The sequence below is a fragment of the Siphateles boraxobius genome, unplaced genomic scaffold (assembly GCF_051911475.1).
Source record: "Siphateles boraxobius isolate OS27281-9 unplaced genomic scaffold, OSU_SipBor_1 130, whole genome shotgun sequence".
NCBI classification, from domain to species: domain Eukaryota; kingdom Metazoa; phylum Chordata; class Actinopteri; order Cypriniformes; family Leuciscidae; genus Siphateles; species Siphateles boraxobius.
The window spans coordinates 17,637,984-17,659,432 of NW_027508734.1; the positions used below are offsets into that span (position 1 = coordinate 17,637,984).

The following is a 21,449-nucleotide window of genomic DNA, read 5'->3' on the forward strand; positions in this document are numbered from 1 at the left end:
GAAACGCTATTTGTCAGCGAGCGGCAGGCAGCATCAGAGCAGGAAGCAGAAAGACAACCACAGACTTCTGCACACGTACAGCCACATAGAGATGACTTCCTAAACACAGAAATTCAGCTCTCGGACTGGAGGAAGCTAAAATACATTCACATCTTACTAGACGGAGCTCGGGAAGCTGGGAAATGGAGAAACAGCATCATTCGTCGGGTTCGGACAGTCCGGTGCTGCCGCCGGTGCCGCGAAAACCTCAAATCCTCGGAGGAGGAATCCCTGCATCTCGACAAGACAGCGAAGATTCATTAGACAGGTGCATGTCTTGGTTTTATCCTCAAATGTGCCATTATATGTGAACTTTACGTTAAAAAAAAAGCTATTTACGGTGTGCACGCGCGTTATACTGAATGCTGTTATAGGCAGATGATATGCCTATTGTTAAAATATTGGCCTATAGTGTAGTACAGTTTATTTTCTGCTCAAATAATACTAGAATCAAAACCATTTATATTAAAACTGTGAATGCTTTCTATCCAACCGAAACGGCATGCATCTTCCCATCATCGTTTTAAGGTTATTGCTTTTGCTACCACTTAAGTGATACATTAACTAAAACACCTTTGAAGCAAAACATTTTTAAAGCCTGGATGGAAGAAGTGCAATATATGTCGTTTAATTGTTCAGTTTTAAAAGAACAGACTGTGTGACACATTTCTCTGACCTCATGCACCATCTGTCATCTTTAGTCTACAGACCACAGGATATCAGCACTGCACATTAATGCATCTAACTATGCCAGAATGGAGTCTAGTTTCTCATCATTACAGATAATGGCAGATGCATTGACTGAAGTGCTTGCTTAAGTGTGTTATGTGTTAGTTGTTTTTCCTCATACAGTCCATCTGGATCTCATGTGGAATGGTGTAAACAGCTGATAGCCGCCACTATCTCCAGCCAGATCTCTGGCGGTGTCCCTCCAGAAGCCATTACCCGTGAATGCAAGGTGTGTTTTTCACTTTATGGTGTTTTAAGGATGTTTTTCACTTTAAATCAGACCCGAATTGCTAGAACATGGGTTTTCAAACTGGGTTCTCCCAGGGGGCCACAAGGAAGTGTTAGGGGAAAACGGTGGTAAAAATAAATACATAATAAGAGTGTTTAAATTCATTTTTAGACTGTTTTTATGTCAGGCAATACAACCAAAATAGTATGTACTGTAGTTGTACCACCTGACATGGGAAATGTACAAACCTTCCCACATTTAAAATGAGCAGTTTTTACCAGTATTTGAGAGCTCTACAAACCTTTTCAGTCTGCCACAACCTCTGGATGATGCATTATCATGTTTACTGTTATTACCTTGTCAATTCATAATGAAAGATCCATGTTTGCCACCCTGACATTTGAGAATATACAAATTGCTGGACAAAAGTTTTTCAGTTATCTCAACAGCTTTAAAACTACTGATATTAAAATATATGAAATTATAAAATGATATGAAAGATTTCAAACCTTAAATTATGCCATAGTATTTAGTTTTTAATTTCTTATTATTTAGACACCATTTTAAATAGTTTTCTTAGTCTGTACATTTGTTTGGACAGTTGCACCACCTGACATTTTGGGGGTTTAAAATAACAAAACAATATGTATTATTTAAATGTACTTAAAATGAATTCAAACTAAATAGGTTTTATAGAATAAAGTGATGTACTGTATGTCATGATTTTTACAAATTATTTTAGGAGGAAATAATGCACTAGGACACAGAAATATGCACGTCATGTCTCACACACACACACACACACAGACACACATACATATATATATATATATATATATATATATATATATATATATATAATTTTAATAAATAAAATAAAAAATACAAAATAGATAGAAATTAATAAGAGTAAAATAAAAAAAGAAGTAAAATGATATAGATTAGATTCTCAACATTTACTAATACATTTTTAAGATCCAAGGTTGTATCTGTTAACACTAGTCAATGCACTGTGAACTACCAGCAAAGGTTAACAAATGCTGTAAGAATATTTGCTCATTGTTTGTTAATTAACGAATGAGACCTTACTGTAAAGTTATCAAATAAATAATGTTCTATAGTAAGTAGAAAAAAAACATAAACTAAATATTTTCTGAATAATATTTTACACATTTATAATGATTATTTTTCACAGTATAATTGAGTCTTAAGTTATATATACATAAGTTATATAGCTGCCTTTTAAATGTTCTTATCACACAGTAGAGGTTTATTTTGTGTTAATAAGGAACCATTAATGGTTTTATTTTGTGATAATGACCAGCTGACTGTACATGATCTCACTTATTACTCTATTTCTTACTAAATAAACGTATGGAATGGAAGTGAAATTTTGAGTTTTGTTAAAATGAAAAAGATTAGATTTTATTGTCTTACTGTGTAGTAGATTAATTTTAAGATTGGAAACATGGTATTCAGAATGAATGTGGACCAATTTTGTTAAGTGTTTTGTCTCAGAGTGAGTCATTATGATATTGTGTTTTTGACTGACAGGTTGGGAAGAAGATAGATTTCAGGGTAAGGGTGATGGTAGTGGGGTGTTTGTCAGTTTGCTTTAACAGGACCACTGCTCTGCCCTGCTTTGAGTTATAAATTAGAGATTATACATAACACCACAAATATATAACTACTGTTTGTGCACACTTGCTTTAGTTTTAGTATGTTTGCCTTATTGTTTTTTGCACACTGTCTTTTTGTGCAGTTACGTGTTTGTCCTCTGTTCATAAGCTCTTGTTTGTGCTTCATCCAGCTGTTAAATGAAGAAATGTCTCGTCATATTTCACACCATATTCAAAAGAAAAAAAACTAATAATTTGCATAGAAAATGGAGCCTGTTTTAGGATACAACTGTTGCCGCCTGCCATAGACAAGTTTTTGCTCTACTCTAATGGAAATCTGTTTTTTATCAAATTAAAACATTATATGCTACTTTAAATGCTATTTTTTCCATTTTTTGTAACAATGTAAAAGTCTTTACTGTCACTTTTGAATCAATTTAATGCATCATAGAATAAAAGTATTATTCTTTTTTAAAAAAGTTCAACGCTTTTATACAGTAATGCATGTAAAGCTACTTAACATTGTTCTTTATAAAATGCACTTGACAATTAAAAAATATATGATTTTTAACACATTACTTTGATTTTTTTACATTATATATAGGTTACTCAATACATATTAATGGTCCTAAAAAAAATTCTTGCAAAATCACATTTTTTACTTCTGATATTGGAGTAAAATATGACATTTTCGCTAAGATTACGTCTAATGTGTGTTAAGTCCACGTGCTTTTGTGCCTACATGCTCATGAAAGTCTGTGTGTTTGTTACTCATTTTTGTCTGATTTCTATGTGTGTTCTCCAGGTGTCAAGGAGGACAAACTTAATGGTAAGGCTCAAGATCAAGAGTCTGAGATCTGCACAGAAACACATCAGAACATACATTTGAATTATTTAGTTGGCCTTAGCACAGATGTACTAGTGTAGCAGTGATGGCTGAGCAGCTGTATTTTTTTCTGTGTTCTCTGCCTCCTCAAATCACACTTCCTGTCTCTGTGTGAGGATGTGACCTATCAACCCTAAAGAGCAACTATTATCTCTGTTGCATTCTTTCTCTTTCTGTTCCTCATATTCTTTATAAACTGCAGGAACTTTTAAACAAACTTTTTTCTCTTCGTCACATATTCTGTATTTCTCCTGCGGCCTCTGCTCAGTCTCGGGACTCTGGTGAAGATGGCTGTCAGTTTGACAGCGACATTGAACTGCCGTCTCACACTACGGCAAGTTTCTCTCGCTTAAGCTCTACTTGCTTACTCTCACCCTCCTCCTTCTTTCTTCTGTCAAGCCCTTACATCAGCCTAGACTTCATGGTATCAGCTATTTTAATGTGATAAAACATACACTACTATTCAACAGTTTATTAAATAAGGATGTATTAAATTGATATAAATTCAAATTATTTGTAATCATGTAAAAAATGTTGACTACTTCAAATAAATACTGTTTGTTTAATATTAAGCAGTACAACCGTTTTCAGCTGTGATGATACGAAATGTTTCTTGAGCACAAAATGAGCATATTGGAATGATTTCTAAAGGATTATGTGACACTGAGGTTTGCCAACACAGTAATAAGTTACATTTTGAAGTATTTTAAAATGGAAAAAACCTTATTTTAAATTGTAATAATATTTCACAATTTTACTGTTGAACTGTATTTTTGAGCAAATAAATGCAGCCTTGGTGCGAATTAAAGACTTCTTTCAAAAACATTAAAAAAAAAATCTTGCTAACCACAACCTTTCAAATGGTTATGTATGAACCTAATATTTAGCATAATAAAATGAGGGCTATTTGTGTTTTGAGACGTTTTGGTGTCTTTTTACCCTGTAGCAAGTATTCAGGGATGCACGAAAACAAGCGCCCATGGATGAAGTCCCACTTGTCCCTGGAGAGACAATCAAAACCACTGGTATGTCGGATCATTCATGTTGACTCTTGTTTCCTGTATCTGCTCGTGTCGGGTAACATTTGTTTTCTTCTGTCTCCGCAGTTAAAGATGTGATGTATATCTGTCCTTTTACTGGAGCTGTGACCGGCACACTCACAGTAACAGACTACAAACTCTACTTTGTCAGTCTAGGACGGGTGCGTCTCAAAAGAGTGGAACAGAATTTTTTTGTCTATTTTTTCAAGATCAATGTGTCTTGATATTTTGTAATATGGACACACAATGAAATGAAACATTCAAGTTTAGCAGATGTCTTATTCCATTCATGCAGGACGCTCCTTTCATATTGGATGTGAACCTGGGTGCCATCAGCAGGTTGGAGACCATCGGTGTACAGAGTCATGGGGAGAATACTAGTGGCATGGAGATCGTCTGTAAGGTCAGATGCACCACCATCCACCCACATGCTGGTCTGTTCCACTTATAGTAAACATCCACTCACAGTGTTTGGATTAAACACAGAGACGGTCTATAGGGGTAATTATTGTCGTAACTGATTCATGGTAGGGCTGTCGCAATAACCTCAATATTGTAATTCTGCGATACTGACAAGCCAACCGCCGAGGAATGCAAGCCATCGCTGCAACCGCCAAAAAATAGATCTGATTTACAATTATTTTAGTCTGATTTCTCCATGCTAATGATCTGTGATCTGTCTTAATAGGATATGAGGAGTCCCAGGTTTGCTTATAAAAAGGAGGAACAGAATAATGTGGAGATTTTAGAAGCGTTGACAAAGCATGCCTTCCCCCTGACCAATGAGCAGGTACGTCATTGCTCCAGTCAAAGCAGTGATTGGTTCCAGTACTGTAGGTTCATGTCTCCACAAATCCATTTGCTCTTTTTTCTCTTCCAGTCCCTATTCGCCTTCCAATACAAAGAGCAATTTCCAGAGGATGGATGGAAGGTTTATGATCCAGTGGCAGAGTATAAAAGAATGGTGAGTTTTGCACGTTGCTAAAAAAAAAAAAAAAAAAGATTAGAGTGGTCTGACTGAAAACTTGAAGTCAGAATAATACTGCTTCAATCAGCCATAGTGTAGTTCTTTTTTCTCAATTTTCTGTCCCCACACTGTCTGCAGGGTTTGCCCAATGAGAGCTGGACGATCAGTAAGATCAACAGTAATTATGAAGTGTGTGACACTTACCCTGCTCTGCTTGTTACCCCAACCAGTATTAAAGAGGATGAAATCAAACGAGTGGCCTCTTTCAGAATGAAACATCGTATACCGGTAAGTGAGCGTGTGTGTCTGTGGGCTGTGTCAGCAAGACATTTAAATACATTAATAATGTTACAAAATATTTCAACTTCAAATAAATGCTTTTCTATTGAGCTTTCTATTCATTAAATCCTGAAAATATACTGTACATATAACTGTTTCCACAAAAATTAGAATAAGCACAAGAAGAAATGTTTCTTGAGCGTCAAATCATCATATTAGAATGATTTCTGAAGGATCATGTGACACTGAAGACTGGAGTAATGACGCTGAAAACTCAGCTTTGCCATCTCAGGAATAAATGACATTTTAAAATATATTAAAATAGAAGAAAAAAAGTTATTTTAAACTGTAATAATATTTCAATATTAATGATTTACTGTATTTTTAAATAAATAAATCTAGGCTTGGTGAGCATAAGAGACTTCTTTCAAAACCTTTTTAAAAAATCTTTTAATTTTTTATTAAAAATCCGATTATCAATCTTACCGGTCACTGTGGCAGTACGAGGACCTGTGGGGGATTTCTTTTCACTTTCGTAGCATTTTTGCCCTGAGGCCTGGTTAATTTCCAATGCCGGTCGATATTAATACAGGTAAAATTTTCTCAGTAATTATTCAAGTGCCCAATAGTAACATGAAGAACAAAGAGGCTAATTGCAAGCAGAAAAAAAAACCACAATAGAACAAAGATCTAAATGAAGTCAACAAAGCTGGAAGTTTTTCAGATATCTTATACCTGTGTATCAGGCAAAAAACAGAGAACCTGGGGAGAAAAAAATACCAAAATAGAAGAAGAAGCCTAAAAACTATTTCAATTATTGGCACTTGAGCATTTAAAATCATTCTGGACGTTGTACCTCATGTCCTCTTTCAGGTCCTATCATGGATCCACCCAGAAACCCAGGCCACTATAGTGCGCTGTAGTCAGCCCATGGTGGGCCCGACAGACCGCCGGTGTAAGGAGGATGAGCATTACCTCCAGACCATCATGGATGCCAATGCACAATCCCATAAACTCACTATATTTGATGCTCGGCAGAACACCGTGGCAGATAATCACAAGGTAAAAGTGATTTCCTTGACTGATGTTTTTTCAGTTCAGTTCATCAATGTTGCAGAGGGAAGGGAAATGCAGGAAACATATTTTTAAGTGTCTCTAACACACATAACGCACATGTTGTTTTCCACAAATGTAATTTGAATTATTCAGTAGCCATCTGTGCTAGTCATGAGCTGAAAATGGAAGCTATGATCTTCTCTACCTATTTTCTGCTCTTTTATGCCTCAGGCTAAAGATGGAGGTTATGAGAATAAAAATTTCTACCCCAGCATGGAGCTGATTTTCCTGGAGATCCCAAACATTCATGTTATGAGAGAGTCTCTGCGTAAGCTGAAGGAGGTGGTCTACCCCACCATCGATGAACCTCGCTGGCATTCGGCCATAGATGCCACACACTGGCTGGAGTACATACGGGTAAACAGCATATCTGATATTTAGCAAACAAATAATGCAAGACCTTTCTGACACCGTTTCTACACCAGACGCGCCCATTGTCACATCTCGCCACAACAGCTAGAAAATGCCCTCACTGAACACAAAGCGACCATTGCAAATCCATTTGTTCTTTGTGTCAGAAGTAGCACGAGCACTTGAAGTACATCAGAAATAGAACTGGGCGTCAGTCGTGTTGCACCGCATCCAGTCTAGACAGCATCACTGATTATAATGAATTCTATTTGCTTTTGTCGTAGCAGCTCGCATCTGGTGTACACAGTGTGAGAACTTTTCTGAGCCCTTCCATTTTTACAGAGTGGATTTAGCAATGTATAAAATCAGTTCCGCTCGAAGTTTACGAGTATCCCAGAAGACTCAGAATCAGAAAGCAAGACAATTAGAAGCTTTTAAATCAGTTGACTCTCTCTCTCTCTCTCTCTCTCTCTCTCTCTCTCTCTCTCTCTCTCTCTCTCTCTCTCTCTCTCTCTCTCTCTCTCTCTCTCTCTCTCTCTCTCTCTCTCTCTCTCTCTCTCTCTCTATAGATTTTGCTTGTGGGTGCAGTGCGGATTGCAGATAAGGTTGAGTCGAGTAAGAGCTCTGTGGTGGTGCACTGCAGTGATGGCTGGGACCGCACAGCTCAGCTCACCTCTTTGTCCATGCTGATGCTGGACTCCTACTACAGGACTCTCAGGGGCTTCCAGGTGCTGCTGGAGAAGGAATGGATCGGCTTCGGACACAAGTTTGCTGCGGTGAGGGATGCTGAGTGTGTCAGTGAAATAGAACCTAATGTATTGGGGTAAAAAATCTAATTTAGCCAATCAGATCTGTTATATGTAAACTGTGAACACAAAAGAGTGTGTAAGGAGTTCTAGGCCTGATATATAATATTGTATTTATATTATCTAATATAATTGAACGATTTTTTTAATGTTTTTGACATAAGTCTCTTATGCTCACTCATTTATTCATTTTTCAACTCATTTATTTGATCAAAAATACAGTAAAATAAGTAATATTGTGAAATATTATCACAACAAATTTTTTTTTTCTGTTTTAATATTTTTAAAATGTAATTTATTCCTGTGATGGCAAAGTTGAGTTTTCATCATCATTACTCCAGTCTTCAGTGTCACGTGATCCTTCAGAAATAATATGCTGATTTGTTGCTCAATAACATTTCTTATTATTATCAATGATGAAAACCTTGTGCTGCTTAATATTTTGTGGAAACCTTGATACACTTTAAATAGAAAGTTCAAAATAACATTAATTCGAAATATAAATATTTAGTAACAAATGTTTTTAATGGCACTTATGATCAATTTAATATGTCCTTGCTGAATAGAAATATTGATTTCTTTAAAAAGAAAAATCTTACTCTCATCTCTCTATATCACAGCGTGTTGGACATGGAGATGAAAATCATGCAAACTCTGAGCGCTCGCCTCTATTTGTGCAGTTCATAGACTGTGTTTGGCAAATTATGAGACAGGTAATCTATACCTTTATTGCTATCTAATCACTAGCTATTTTAATTTATAATGAAATATTATTTACAATGTTGTGTGTGATTTATCATTGAGCCAAATTCATATGAATTCACAAGAAATGGAGACTGATGTTTTAGAACTCACTGTGGCTGTCTTTATGATGTGTTCTCAGTTTCCCACTGCCTTTGAGTTTAATGAGCTCTTCCTCGTCACCATCCTGGATCACCTCTACAGCTGCCTATTTGGTACATTCCTTTACAACAGTGAACAGGAGCGAGTGGAAAAGGCATGTACCATTGTGCCAATCCAGGGGAGGGTGGAGTTTTGGTGACCTACATGTTTCATAGCTGAATTTTTTTTAACTATATTTTTTTCAGGAAGTGAACAATAAGACGGTGTCTTTGTGGTCCTACATCAATAGCCAGCCAGAGGACTTCACCAACCCCTTCTATGTAGACTATGAAAACCATGTGCTGTACCCCTTGGCCAGTCTAAGACATTTGGAGCTGTGGGCTGGATACTACGTTCGCTGGAACCCCCGCATGAGACCACAGGTGCAAAACACTTTAGCAAATTTAAGGGTTACTTTGAGCGTACGTTTGTACTAATAACGGAAAAGTTTTCTCCTTTGCGTTTTTCGCATACAGGCGACAACGTTGTTAAAACGATCTCCGTTCACACAGATCCATGAAAATTATTAAAAACGCTGTATTATGCCAGCCAGGCCAGTAGTTGGCGACGTCACTTTGTAAAGAAACACTATGCGCCTATAGACTAAACACGTAATACGCATGACGTCACCGTTTTCAAAAACGTTGAATGTTAGAACAGTTATCATGTTTAGGTATGAAATGGCTTCTTTTCAACCACACAGTATCATTATTTCTGTCTTACAGAAATTCAAATTGTCACAGAAGTACTGGAATAAAAGTTTATAGTTCGGATATAAACACTAGCGATCAAAATTGAGCAAATCACCATTTGAAAGTAACATGGCGCTTCAAATAACGATTGCATCGATTACATTGTTGCACCAGTAGATGGCGACAAGTGACTTAAAAAAAAGATTTGTCATTGAATCATTCACTCAAGAGATTCTTTCAAAAAACATTGATTCATCCAGTAATGAAACAATGAAGTACCTATTTATATCATCAAACATTTTAAATAGACTGCACCAATTAACGTTTGTCAGAACCTCTAGTACAGAGGTCACTAATAGGCGGACCGCGGTCCAGATCCGGACCCAGCCGCCGTTCTGTCCGGACCCGGACCAATAACCCATACATTATTGAGAATTATTAACGTTTGACGGAGCGTTTCTATTTTAACCTGCGCAGCTTTTCTAGCATTTATGGTACTGGTTTAGCGCGGCCCAGGAAAGTCACAGACCAATAGCATGCGTTGTAAATCGTCATGTGATGCTACTCGAGTCAGCGCGCGCGAGACACACACACACACACACACACACACACACACACACACACACACACACACACACAGGGAGAGACGAGACGAAAGAGAGACGACGTTTCACATGGCGTGCTCTAAAAAAAGAAAAGTGGACAGCGAAAACAGAGCTTTCAATCAAGAATGGACAGATTCTTTCATGTTCATTCTTCCTACGGGCAGTTCAAAACCGGTATGTCTCATATGTTCAGAGACTGTCGCGATTATTAAGAGCGGCAATGTGAAGCGCCACTATGAGACAAAGCACAAATCGTTTGACCAAACATACCCACTTAAATCCGCACTGAGGGCACAGAAAATAAACGATCTAAAAGCCCAATATGATCGATCCAGCAGAATCCTAACACATTCATTCACTGCCCAACAACGTGCTAACGAATGTTCCCTTAAAGTTGCTTGGATTTTGGGCCAACATAAAAAACCATTTTACTGATGCAGGGGTTGTCAAGGAGTGCATGAGTGTGGTAGCTGAAACCTTACTTGAGGGAAAACAAAAAGAAGACGTGTGTAAAAATCAAGCAAATACCTATGTCAGCATCATCAGCCACAAAGAAAACAGAAATATTAACCCAGGATGTGCTAGCTCAGCTGGATGAAGCAATTCACAAGGCACCATGCATAGGCTTAGCTGTAGATGAGTCCACTGATGTGTCTGACAATGCTCAGCTGTTAGTTTTTGTAAGGTTCTTTAACAAGGACAAGGAAAAGTTCTGTGAAGACCTGTTAGGTGTCACACCCCTTCAGACCAGTACAAGAGGAGAGGACATCTACCTGGCCATAAAGGAGATGTTAACGAAGAGGGCAATAGAGCTGAAACAAGTGGTTTCAATAACCACAGATGGAGCCCCTGCCATGGTAGGGAGAGAGAGAGGAGCTGTGGCAAGAATGAAAGAGGACAATCCTCAACTCATCTCTTACCATTGCATAATTCATCAGTCAGTCCTGTGCTCCACCCTGTCAGACGAGTATGCTGAGGTGATGAACACAATGATGAGAATGATAAACTTTCTCAGAGCTTCCTCTTCCCATCAGCATCGCATGCTCAGGGAATTCCTCAGAGAAGTTGATGCAAATGCTGATGACCTTCTGCTACACAACAATGTAAGATGGCTCAGCAAAGGTAGGGTGTTGGAGCGCTTTTGGTCTATCCGACGGGAAATCGCAGCTTCAGCTTGACACAGCTGAAGAGCCAGAAGGCAGAAACATTTCCTCTCTTTTTGGAGGATGACAAGAAGATGGATATTGTGGCTTTTTTGGTTGATATCACTTCACACTTGAATGAACTGAATTTAAAGCTACAGGGCAAGGACAATTCAGTTTGTGATCTGATGACAGCTGTCCGTTCCTTTCAGAGGAAACTTGCATTGTTTAGGGAAGACCTGCAGGGAGACTGTGCACACTTCCCAACTGTGAAGGAACAGGTTCAGGGTGAGAGAGAGGTGTCTTCTTTTGTTGACTTTGTTGACAAGCTGATTGTAAATTTCAGCAAGCGTTTTGACAGCTTCAGCTTTGGACAGCAGTTCACCCTGTTCATTCAGAACCCATTCCTCATCACAGATCTCAGAGGGGTTCTCAAAGGAAGTCACACTGCTCTTCAAGTGGGCAAATGCTGGGCCTCTCCAGATGCAACTGGTCGATCTCCAAGCAGATGTGGCCTTGAAAGAGCATTTTGGAAAAACAGATCCTGCCACTTACTGGCTTCAAATGGTCTCAGAGACCGCTTTCCCAGGTCTGAGGAAAGTAGCCTTGTACATCTTTACCATGTTTGGCTTCACATACAACTGTGAGGCAGCTTTCTCCACAATGAACATTATTAAAAGCAAATATAGATCCAGGCTCACCAACGAGCACCTACACATGTGTATGAGAATGGCCCTAACACCATTCCAGCCCAGATTTAAAATCCTGGCAGGACAAGCAAGGGCTCACTTTTCTCACTTTTCTCACTAAGCAAGAAAAGGTGGGGAAGTGGGATATAAAAGGGAAAGAAAGAGAAAAGGAGGTGTTAAAGCTGTTCAATTGTTAATATGTGTTGAGATTGTTTATTATAAAATGTTAAAATTAAGTTAAAATGAATTTAAACTTAAGATGTGAAAGGGAGTTAACTAAAAAGTAAACGGGAAACTCAAGCTATACTTTTTATTTAATTTTTCTAAAATTAAGCACTTTATTTTGAGATGCACATTTTTCAAAAGCTCTCTGTTGTGTTTTATTTATTTATCATTTATTTTTAAATGCAGCCTTTATTTTATTTAAATTGATAATTTATTATTAGAGTACTTATTATTTATGATCCCTACAGTTCAATATATAAACTGACAATAAATATTGTTGAAATATTATTGAATTGGACTTTTATTTTATTTGACAGTCGTCTGTTGACTAGGCTACTTACATATTTTCATACAACTACTAGGCTGTGGCACTGAATGATAACGCTTAGTCATTAGATAACGTTAGTCATTGTGATGTTGCGGACCTTTGCTTGATGAAATTTTCTCTAACTGGACCTCTTAGAATTTTAATTGAATACCCCTGCTCTAGTAAATTACAAGTTATTTTGTCTGTTCAGAATCATGATCTATTTAAAACAAAAAATCATCATTCTCAATTTATCCAGTATCGTGCAGCTCTATTGTCAGGTTTATGTTCTGTCATCTGGACCCTTATTTTGACATTTTTTTCTGTTTCCTTTAGTTCCTGTTTCCCTATTGTTTAGTTTCGGTTTCATTGGTTACTGATTACGTCCTCGTTTGTTGCAATAGTTGTGTTCTAGTTTCACATATCTAGTTTACTTTCCTTTGTTCTGCCCATTTATATAACCCTGTGTTTCAGTTGTTTTTGGTCAGTTCTCATTTATGCATTATGTGGTTTGTGTTATTCTTCTGCATTTTCATCCAGGGTATTAGGATTATTTACAAAGCCTGTTTTGTTTTGGAATCTCCTTTGTCCTTGTGTCTGCTGACAACATTATTATATAGCAAAATAATAATAATAAAAAGGCAGTAATATCGCATATTGCAATATTGAGCCACTCACAATCACCACAAGGGATATTCCTTCACCGCAACAGCCGTAGTTGCATTTTCAAACCCCCAAAATGCTGTTGACATGTAAATGAATGGCCAAAAAGTCTGTTTTTAGTTGAAAAAGGTGTCATGTAAACACCCCCTAAGATTGGGTTCCTTGCCATTGTTGGCTTTGGCTTGGTTAGTTGGGGTTTAAAAGACTTAATATTCAGCAATATTATTGATTTGACTGCACTGACACTATATAATGAGAACTAAACTTCAACTGAATTGAGCTGGATGATGACATCACTGTTTTCTGTAGAGCTGCTTTATAGCTGATTCAAATTTTTTTATATAATTGATGAATTTTGCAGCGTCAACACTTATTGAACGGAATTAAATCAACACTAAACAGATTTGAGCTGAAGCAAAAGAAGACACTATTGTCTTACGCAGAGCTGATTTACAGCAGAATTGGTTTCATTTTTGTTGCAGTTTGCATCATTGACCGTTAATTTCCTGTTTATTACCGTGAAGCTGCTATGAAAACAACCTGGATTGTATAAAACACTATATAAATAAAGGTCATTTGACTTATTCTTCCTGAACCTACATTTTTGGCCCTTAATTATTTATTCTGTTCCAAGAAATAGCCAGAATACAAACTTAATATGGGCAACCACTACGTAAATCAGGCATTTAAACAATTAGTATGGTCATGTAATGCTTGTTGCCTAAAAACAACTAGAGCTTTTATAACTGACACTGAGGGAACTGAAATGTGTGTTGACTTGTGTTCAGATGCCTGTACACCAGAACCTGAAGGAGTTGCTGTATCTGCGTGCAGAGCTACAGAGGAAGGTGGAAGAGTTGCAGAAAGAAGCATCTTCATCACGCTCAATCTCCTCTTCATCAGAGCATGCGTATTCTCCCTCACATGGCGGTACACCACTACACTCCTCTGTGTAACATACATGCAATGCTCAAATTAGAGAGGATTCATTATTAACAGAATGTGTGGTAGGAATCTATAGGTTACAGTAAACATGATAATGTGATATTTAAATCTATCTGTCATTTCTCACTGGATAATGCTTTTGGCAGGATGTATAGAGGGCCAGTGTATTTACATGGGAGGACAGTCTCCCACACAATTTAGTTTAATTTCGGTTGTGTTTTATAATGTGTAGACTTCCTTTAAAACACAGAACCTTTTGATTGTGATTCAGTTTCTGAAAAAAATAGGCCGGTATTTTAACTTGTAAATCTACTTTTTAATAATTTATATATTTTTTTCTATTTTAATCAGTGTTTCTTTGTGACTGTAATTTTTTCTATTTTTGTCTAATAGTTTTTCTTTACTGCCTCAGCTTTGCCTTCCTTTGTGCCAATACCTCTACAACCTTTAACATCACTTTAGTAATTTAAAAAATCTTACATAAAATTTATTTCCCTACCTATGAACTCATTTTGTGTTTTGTATTCATGGTTTAAGTTTTAATGTTATTTTATTAGGTTTTACTAATTCATTTTGGGTTCTTTAATATTGCTGTTGTGATACTGCCATTTTGGAACCACATATTGCATTGATCTTTGCTTTTCTGTTAGTATGAAAGTTTTTATGTGCACATCCTAATATTGCACTACTATTGCACTTCTGAAATGTACGTTTACAAGGTAAATAAGGACCATCTGATATTAACCCCCTGTTGATTTTTTGTTATATACTCATGTTTGATAATCTGAATGCAAAGAAATGTTTTGTCTGTGAGTAGATCTTTAGAACCATTTCCACCAATGGTCTTTACACAGCCCTGATCATTTGAACAGAGGATGCCATATTTTTAAAAAGCCAATTACATGTAATATTTTAAAAACTGAATTTATAATGTATTTTTTCTTTCTTTTATGAGTGTATTTTTGTATTTGTGCAGCCCTGGTTATTCTTTCTACATGTTTAAAAAACAAAACAAAACAAAAAACACGACTCCAAAAACTTGCATCCTGAATTTAAGAAAAATAAATAACCACAGGAATGAAAGACGAGATAAACTGTTTATTATTGGGTTTCTTTATGCTGATCTTTTACCACCAAGTATAACCAGTGAAATACATTGTGAAATTTTATTAAATTTGAATATTACAATGTTTAGAATAGGATTGCCAGTTGATATCTGTGTAATTAATTGTGTTTTCATCACATTCTGTACTTGAGTTAGTAGGCACTGATGAAAACTGTGATGAAGGTCAATATTTCTGGTTCACATTAAAGCCGAGCATTACAATCCGATCAGTGGCAGTATCGTGATGCAATAACTAAACTGGCAGTGCAAATCAAGACGCTTCAGAAACTTCATTTCCAATTTCTCCAATTTCACATTTCTCAAGTTCATAAATAAACCCAGTACACAAGAAAAAAACTTTATCTACAGCTAGAATCCAAAACATGCATATCTGTACAGTTCAGCACATACACCCTTGTTTTGACAAAATTGCAACTATACTGGCCAAACGACACCAGAGAGCCCAGAGATCCTTACAAACTAAACATCCACCATATAGTACCCAGAAATGTAGATTCAATAGATTCAGGTCAATTGAAAGAATTAGGGAGGTTTTTAACAGTCACACCATGTGTCCAAGCAACAAATCTGGTAGCAGTTCAACAAACATGATAATGTTGACAAAAATGTGCAAGACACTTGTGAATTTCTTGCCCTAACGAGACTGTTGTATCTTTTACTCAGTGGTTTCAAATTCATTCCACAAGACTCACACCAAAGTCAAAGAACATGCAAAAAGTCAAAACCCTCACATTTCATCTTTGGTGTTCTTCATTTCTGACAAGTGTAGCACCAAAAAACCTACACTGTTCTGGTAGCCAAAGCAGTAAAAAGTTACATTCAGCTAACATTCTGTTTTCACCCTAGATACTGTACAAAAGCCTTGGTAGAACGTGCCGTTTAAAGGAAAGTACCAGGGAACATTCTGCGCAGCTGGGTTTCTGACATCACCATTTTCAAGACTTGTAAATCTACTTTATGTTGGGCATGTGAGTTAACAATATTTTAGAAGTGTTCAAACTGCAATAGTGTTAAGGTGCGGTCACATTTACCGTTGTTCGTCAAGTTTTCGTGGGTGAAATCCGGCCATTTTTATATGAATCAAAAGATTTCTGCGTTAAAGTTTGTCACACAAATACACCGTGTTGACCAACCTTGTGGTTCCTCACTGACTTCTACAGTATGTGAGCGCAGCATGCTTCTCTACATTTATCAATGGACCTTGTTTCGGAGCTCAGCGAATGTGACCGCACCTTTGAATTAGAACAACGTACTTAACCTGGTACGTCTGGTTTGTACACATTCAAGTGAGGCAGCCCTTCTAATAGTCGTGACTGTCAGTGCCGTGTAAGTAAGCTAGCGTGTCTTCCCTAATGTTAGTGTGGTAAGGCATTGGGAAGGAAAGCACCATTGGCAAGGGCTTAGGTTGGGAGTAACAAAGGTGCACCTGAATTCACAGTGAAAAACAACAGCTATAGGAAAATCTAGAGGATCTCAAGTCAGGGAGAGGATGGTAAGGACTGCGCTGCTTTCCAATCCAGTTTTGCTAACTTTGCTTGCTAGTTCCAAATGGTGGCCTTCCAAATGAGAAGAAATTAAGGGTCTGGTCAAGCTCTGTGGCACAAACCCCAGACCCAAACAGGGTGGGAAAATTAGCAAAACGGGAAAGCAGCTATAGGGACTCATTAAGGCAATAGCAAAACTAGGAAGGGTGCAACAATTCTCTGAAAGGTTTAAAGCTAACACTCAAACATGCTAGAAACCATACAAACACTAAGCTTGGGCGAAAAACTACTCCCCATAATTCAAAAGACTGGGGGGCACAAACATTTATGTACATTTACTGCTACAAGTGTAAATAGAGATACACTGATACAACGGTTTGAGTACAAACTTGGAAACAGTACGCGATTTACAAGCACATTAATCCCTTAAAATCCCAAAAAAGGCAATAGATCATCAGAATTAGCGATGCGAGAGTTACTACACTGCTTAAGTATTGCGCTAACATGAAAACACTACTTTTTGGTTACTTTCACCCACAAGTTACTTCACGCTAATGTATCTAGTCATTTTGATCATGCCGAAATGATCTATTCCTCAAAAGGAATTGCAACCACTGACAACCAACTAACACGCACAAAAGCAGTTTCTTCATCAACACACGTCACATCTTCACAGTTATATCCATTTTAGTCATTACAAAAAACAAACAAAAAAGCAATTTAGAAGGAAGCAGCTGTCGGTTAGTTTCTGACTTTAGCGTCAAATTTTTTCCTCAAAAAGTCACTCTAGTAAAAAGTTAGCTAAGACACAAAAACCTGCATATATATGTGTAACAATCTTTTCACATTGCTCTGTGAAAGCAAGGCAAATATATACAGATCTTGTTAAAACAAACAAAAGAAGCCTTCACAAATCCTTCATCATCTTGCAGATTCCATAACAACCAATCTGATAAGCCTGTCTTGCTGTGAAAACAAAAGAAAAACACATTATTGACCTACAAAAGCATAATTCTATGATTATCCAATCAGCCTTTTTTTGTAAACCTTGGATTAACCAGTTGTCTCACTGTTTAATATGCATTTCTGCACAATAGGAATGATGAACTGATTTGACAAACAATAAGACTGTAGCGCAGTATGTGTGGGACTTTTTGTATGGGTTCCATAAAAAGAGTTTGATTTCTCGGGTCTAATTCTAAAAATTACTTTTAGGTGTTTTCCATTTCATAGCAATATTATTGCAAACAGACTTACTAGCATTGTTGCACGTGAACAGATGGAATATACTTAAAAGATATTACTCTGCGTTTAAGGTTGATTTCAACAGTCACATTGGTACTAAATAAAGGGCGTTGTGGTGCAAATGTGCTCTGCTGGGAAATACAGTGGCATTCAAATAGGAGAACAACGATTTAGAACTGCGCCCTCTTCAGTTTGGACTGATTACACCACATTCTCCTCTGTCGGCGGCTCAGCGTTGGGAGGCTGGAGAAGAGTTTGTTGAACTGGAGTAGGAAGGAAAATAACGTAAATATAACTTTTGCATGTAAAATAATATCATTATAGAATAGAATATAATTACTAAGTATTTTCAACATTAATTATGCAGACTAGAAAAAAAGTCTTTACTACTACTAAAGCTAATTAAAGCCATTTGGGTACCATCAAATAATTTATTATTATTATTATTATTATGCATTTCCTTAATATTATTTTCTTCTACACTCATCATGTATTTGATAAAGAGAGTATAATTCAATACATCAATAGCATGTTTTAAAGTACAGTGACTGTTTTTTTATTAAAATGCATGCTCCTAAAAGTCTTGTCCTTGTCCTTAAACAAAACAAAAAGTAAAATAAAGGCATTAGCCTTATAAACAAGGGTCAGTACCTTGTGGCTCCTGTGCGACAACAGCATCTGGGGCATCTGCCTTCACCATATCTGCATTCAGACTCTCTGTGGAGAGATCGATCACATGATAAATGTGCAAAAGCTGAGTAGAGTTAAGAAGGAAAAGTGTTTCCTTACGCTGTATGCTGAAGCAAAACTTCTTCTTCTGGTAGGAGATGTAGCCGCTCACTGCACCAACCAGAGCCATTCCAACAGCGCTCACAATACCAGCGATGGTTCCAGTCTCAGCCATGGTGTCTAAGGATGAATACATAGGCCTTTATAAAATGTTCTTCTAATATCCCTAAATACTATTTAACTCAATCATACCATAGTTATTTTCATCAGCAGGATCCACATCACCGCCAATACTGGCACTTCCACCTTTTCCACCTGCAGAAATGTAAACCCTGAAATGACACTTCCGTAGTTGACCAGTCATTGTTTCTTAATTGACAGGTCTCTCGATTTGAGGATCTGTCAGGAGGTTTAAGTTACCTTTGCCCTTTTCGGGGTTGTAGGTTTTATCATTGGCCACATCGAAAAGGTCACTGTCTGATAATGTACCTGAGATATTAGAAAAGACCATTAGCTTGGGAATAACACGATAAGCACTCATGCATCGGACAGTCTTGAGGTTTACAAATCCTATTAGCTTTTCATTACAGACCCAAAGATCTAAAGATGAAGCTTTTGTTACCCAAAAAGAGGAAAAGCCCAGCACCCCACAAGAAACAGAAAGCTGAGCTGTCGATTAGGGCTGGGCAAATAAAAAAATGTCGATCATCAAAATGTATCAATCATTTTCTATTTGAATCCTATTATTTCCACTCTTCTCCTCTAGATGGCGATCTCTTATCTACCTTGCCTTGTGTGAAGCGAAGAGATACCCCTCGCTGCAGACTGCAGCGCGGTGACGTCACGTCTCTACGTCACGTATGTACGTGACGTATATGTTACCACGCATGCGCAAAGTATGACTATCCTCATATAATACGCATGTGCGCACGCACGCGCGCGCAGTTTGTTTCAATCACTTCCGGCGAGAGATTCGATGGCAGTAAGTCAATAAGCTTTATTTATGCTGTTTTAACAATTGTGCTTTTGTGTTAACGGCTTTTAATTCTAAGAGATGTCATAGAGCATCAATGTTTTAGATTTAAAAAAAAAGTTATGACATGTTTTATGATATAAATTTGCATTAAAAATGACAGGGGTTTCAGCGAGTCTTAAAATGATATGTAAAAGTCTTAATTCGCCTTTAAACAGATTAAGGCTTGAAAGATGTCTTCAAATAGAGCAGAAAGACTTACATTAATGAGGTCATGTAGTTGATTTTTGCATCCATTGCAAAATAAGTGTTGTCCCCATTATCAGATCATACTATAAAAGTTACATTCCGGAATGCAGTGCATGTACTGTAAGTTATGTTAAATAAATTTGTGGTAAAATAAATTAAAAAGTAGGGTAATGGAGTTGAACATTTGTATTTTGCTAAAATAAAACTAATTGTGATTCTCCTTTGTTTTTTTGTTTTGTTTTTATCATTTAGAAAGCATATTAATGTATTGAGTTCCCTGCAATTTATTCAAGAAATTTACCTTACTCTTATAAAGGTGTTTGAGACCTGGGTCTAAAAATCAAGGGAGTTTTACAGTGTTGTCACTGTGCTGTCTGTACAATCTATCCATCTATCTGTCTGTTCTTCCTATCTATCTGTCTGTCTATCCATTTATATCAAAACGTTCTGCTTGAAAACTACTTCAAGCTTTTAAAACTATTTCAAACTTTCAGTTTGTCTTGACAAACTTTTTTTTTAACTAGTTTATGTTGTTCATAAACAAAGTAAGTCTCTTAGGTACTTTACAGACAAAGCCAATAACACTCAAACATATCTTTGTCTAACATCTTCCTGTAATATGTTTAAAATATTTTGAAAAATAATTTTCTTTGAGTATGTACTATGTTAATGCCTTTCTTCAAAATGATTCAATATTGTTTTTTCTGCATTTTATCTAAATTAGGTGTTGTGAACTGGAGTGCATTTTCCAGACAATATAAGCAAGGTTTCCTGGTGCCGTACTCAATGACTCAGGGCTTGCACTGCAATATACAAGGACTGCCCACCTGGGTAGGTGATGGCAGAAGCAGAGTCCTGCGTGGATTTTATTCCGATAAGGAGGTTGAGGGCTATTGCTCAGTTGTTTTTTCAATGAAGGAGGGGAATTTCAAGCAGAGTAGTGTGTGTGTGTGTGTGTGTGTGTGTGTGTGTGTGTGTGTGTGTGTGTGTGTGTGTGTGTGTGTGTGTGTGTGTGTGTGTGTGTGTGTGTGTGTGTGTGTGTGTGTGTGTGTGTGTGTCTGTGTGTGTGCATATTTCTTTTACACAATTATCATCTTTGTTTTGAAATAAAGGTTATCACTGTTATGAGTTTGGTTTTTTGAGTTGGCATGCATAATATGTGATACAGAGATTGACAATATACTGTGTGTATTTGGTTTAACTTCAAACTACTTTATTTGAATAAATGTTTTATAATGCACAAAAATAAACAATTATTAACTATTACAGAGGAATGATTAAAATAAGAAATATAAGGTGCCATTAACGTTTACAGTAATTTACACAGTGAAGTGCAACAGAATGTGAAAATAAACTTTAAACAAAATACTACACAGATAATACACAATATATACTTTGAAATTCCATATAAGTTTACCTTGGATCAGGCATA

At 36.9% G+C, this 21,449-nt stretch overlaps 2 protein-coding genes across 24 annotated transcripts in view; one reads left to right on the forward strand and one right to left on the reverse strand.

Annotated features, from left to right (window-relative positions):
- On the forward strand, nt 1-15,305 carry mtmr1a (myotubularin related protein 1a). 20 transcript variants are annotated; one of them, XM_077228291.1, is made up of 18 exons: nt 26-307; nt 892-997; nt 2,552-2,575; nt 3,422-3,445; nt 3,771-3,836; nt 4,449-4,527; nt 4,609-4,703; nt 4,838-4,945; nt 5,231-5,332; nt 5,423-5,506; nt 5,648-5,797; nt 6,662-6,850; nt 7,076-7,261; nt 7,825-8,031; nt 8,682-8,774; nt 8,945-9,058; nt 9,150-9,326; nt 14,055-15,305. In XM_077228291.1, the coding sequence occupies exons 1-18, from the start codon at nt 183-185 to the stop codon at nt 14,220-14,222; spliced, it is 2,097 nt and encodes a 698-aa protein (XP_077084406.1). In that variant the 5' UTR covers nt 26-182; the 3' UTR covers nt 14,223-15,305. The 20 variants fall into 20 exon arrangements, with proteins under 20 accessions (XP_077084411.1, XP_077084413.1, XP_077084416.1 ...); XM_077228284.1 differs by having other exon boundaries at nt 36-307; nt 874-997; nt 3,771-3,926; nt 8,945-9,062; nt 9,154-9,326; XM_077228289.1 differs by having other exon boundaries at nt 36-307; nt 874-997; nt 3,771-3,840; ... (1 more) ...; nt 8,945-9,062; nt 9,154-9,326.
- Nucleotides 15,290-21,449, reverse strand: part of cd99l2 (CD99 molecule-like 2) — a 14,550-nt gene continuing 8,390 nt past the window's right edge. For all 4 annotated transcript variants that reach the window (XM_077228311.1, XM_077228309.1, XM_077228310.1 and 1 more), the window contains 5 exons: nt 19,216-19,284; nt 19,048-19,110; nt 18,856-18,975; nt 18,718-18,783; nt 15,290-18,329 (listed from right to left, as the gene is read on the reverse strand). In XM_077228311.1, the coding sequence (XP_077084426.1) occupies nt 18,268-18,329; nt 18,718-18,783; nt 18,856-18,975; nt 19,048-19,110; nt 19,216-19,284 (380 nt within the window). In that variant the 3' untranslated portion in view covers nt 15,290-18,267. The remainder of the gene's footprint in view (nt 18,330-18,717; nt 18,784-18,855; nt 18,976-19,047; nt 19,111-19,215; nt 19,285-21,449) is intronic.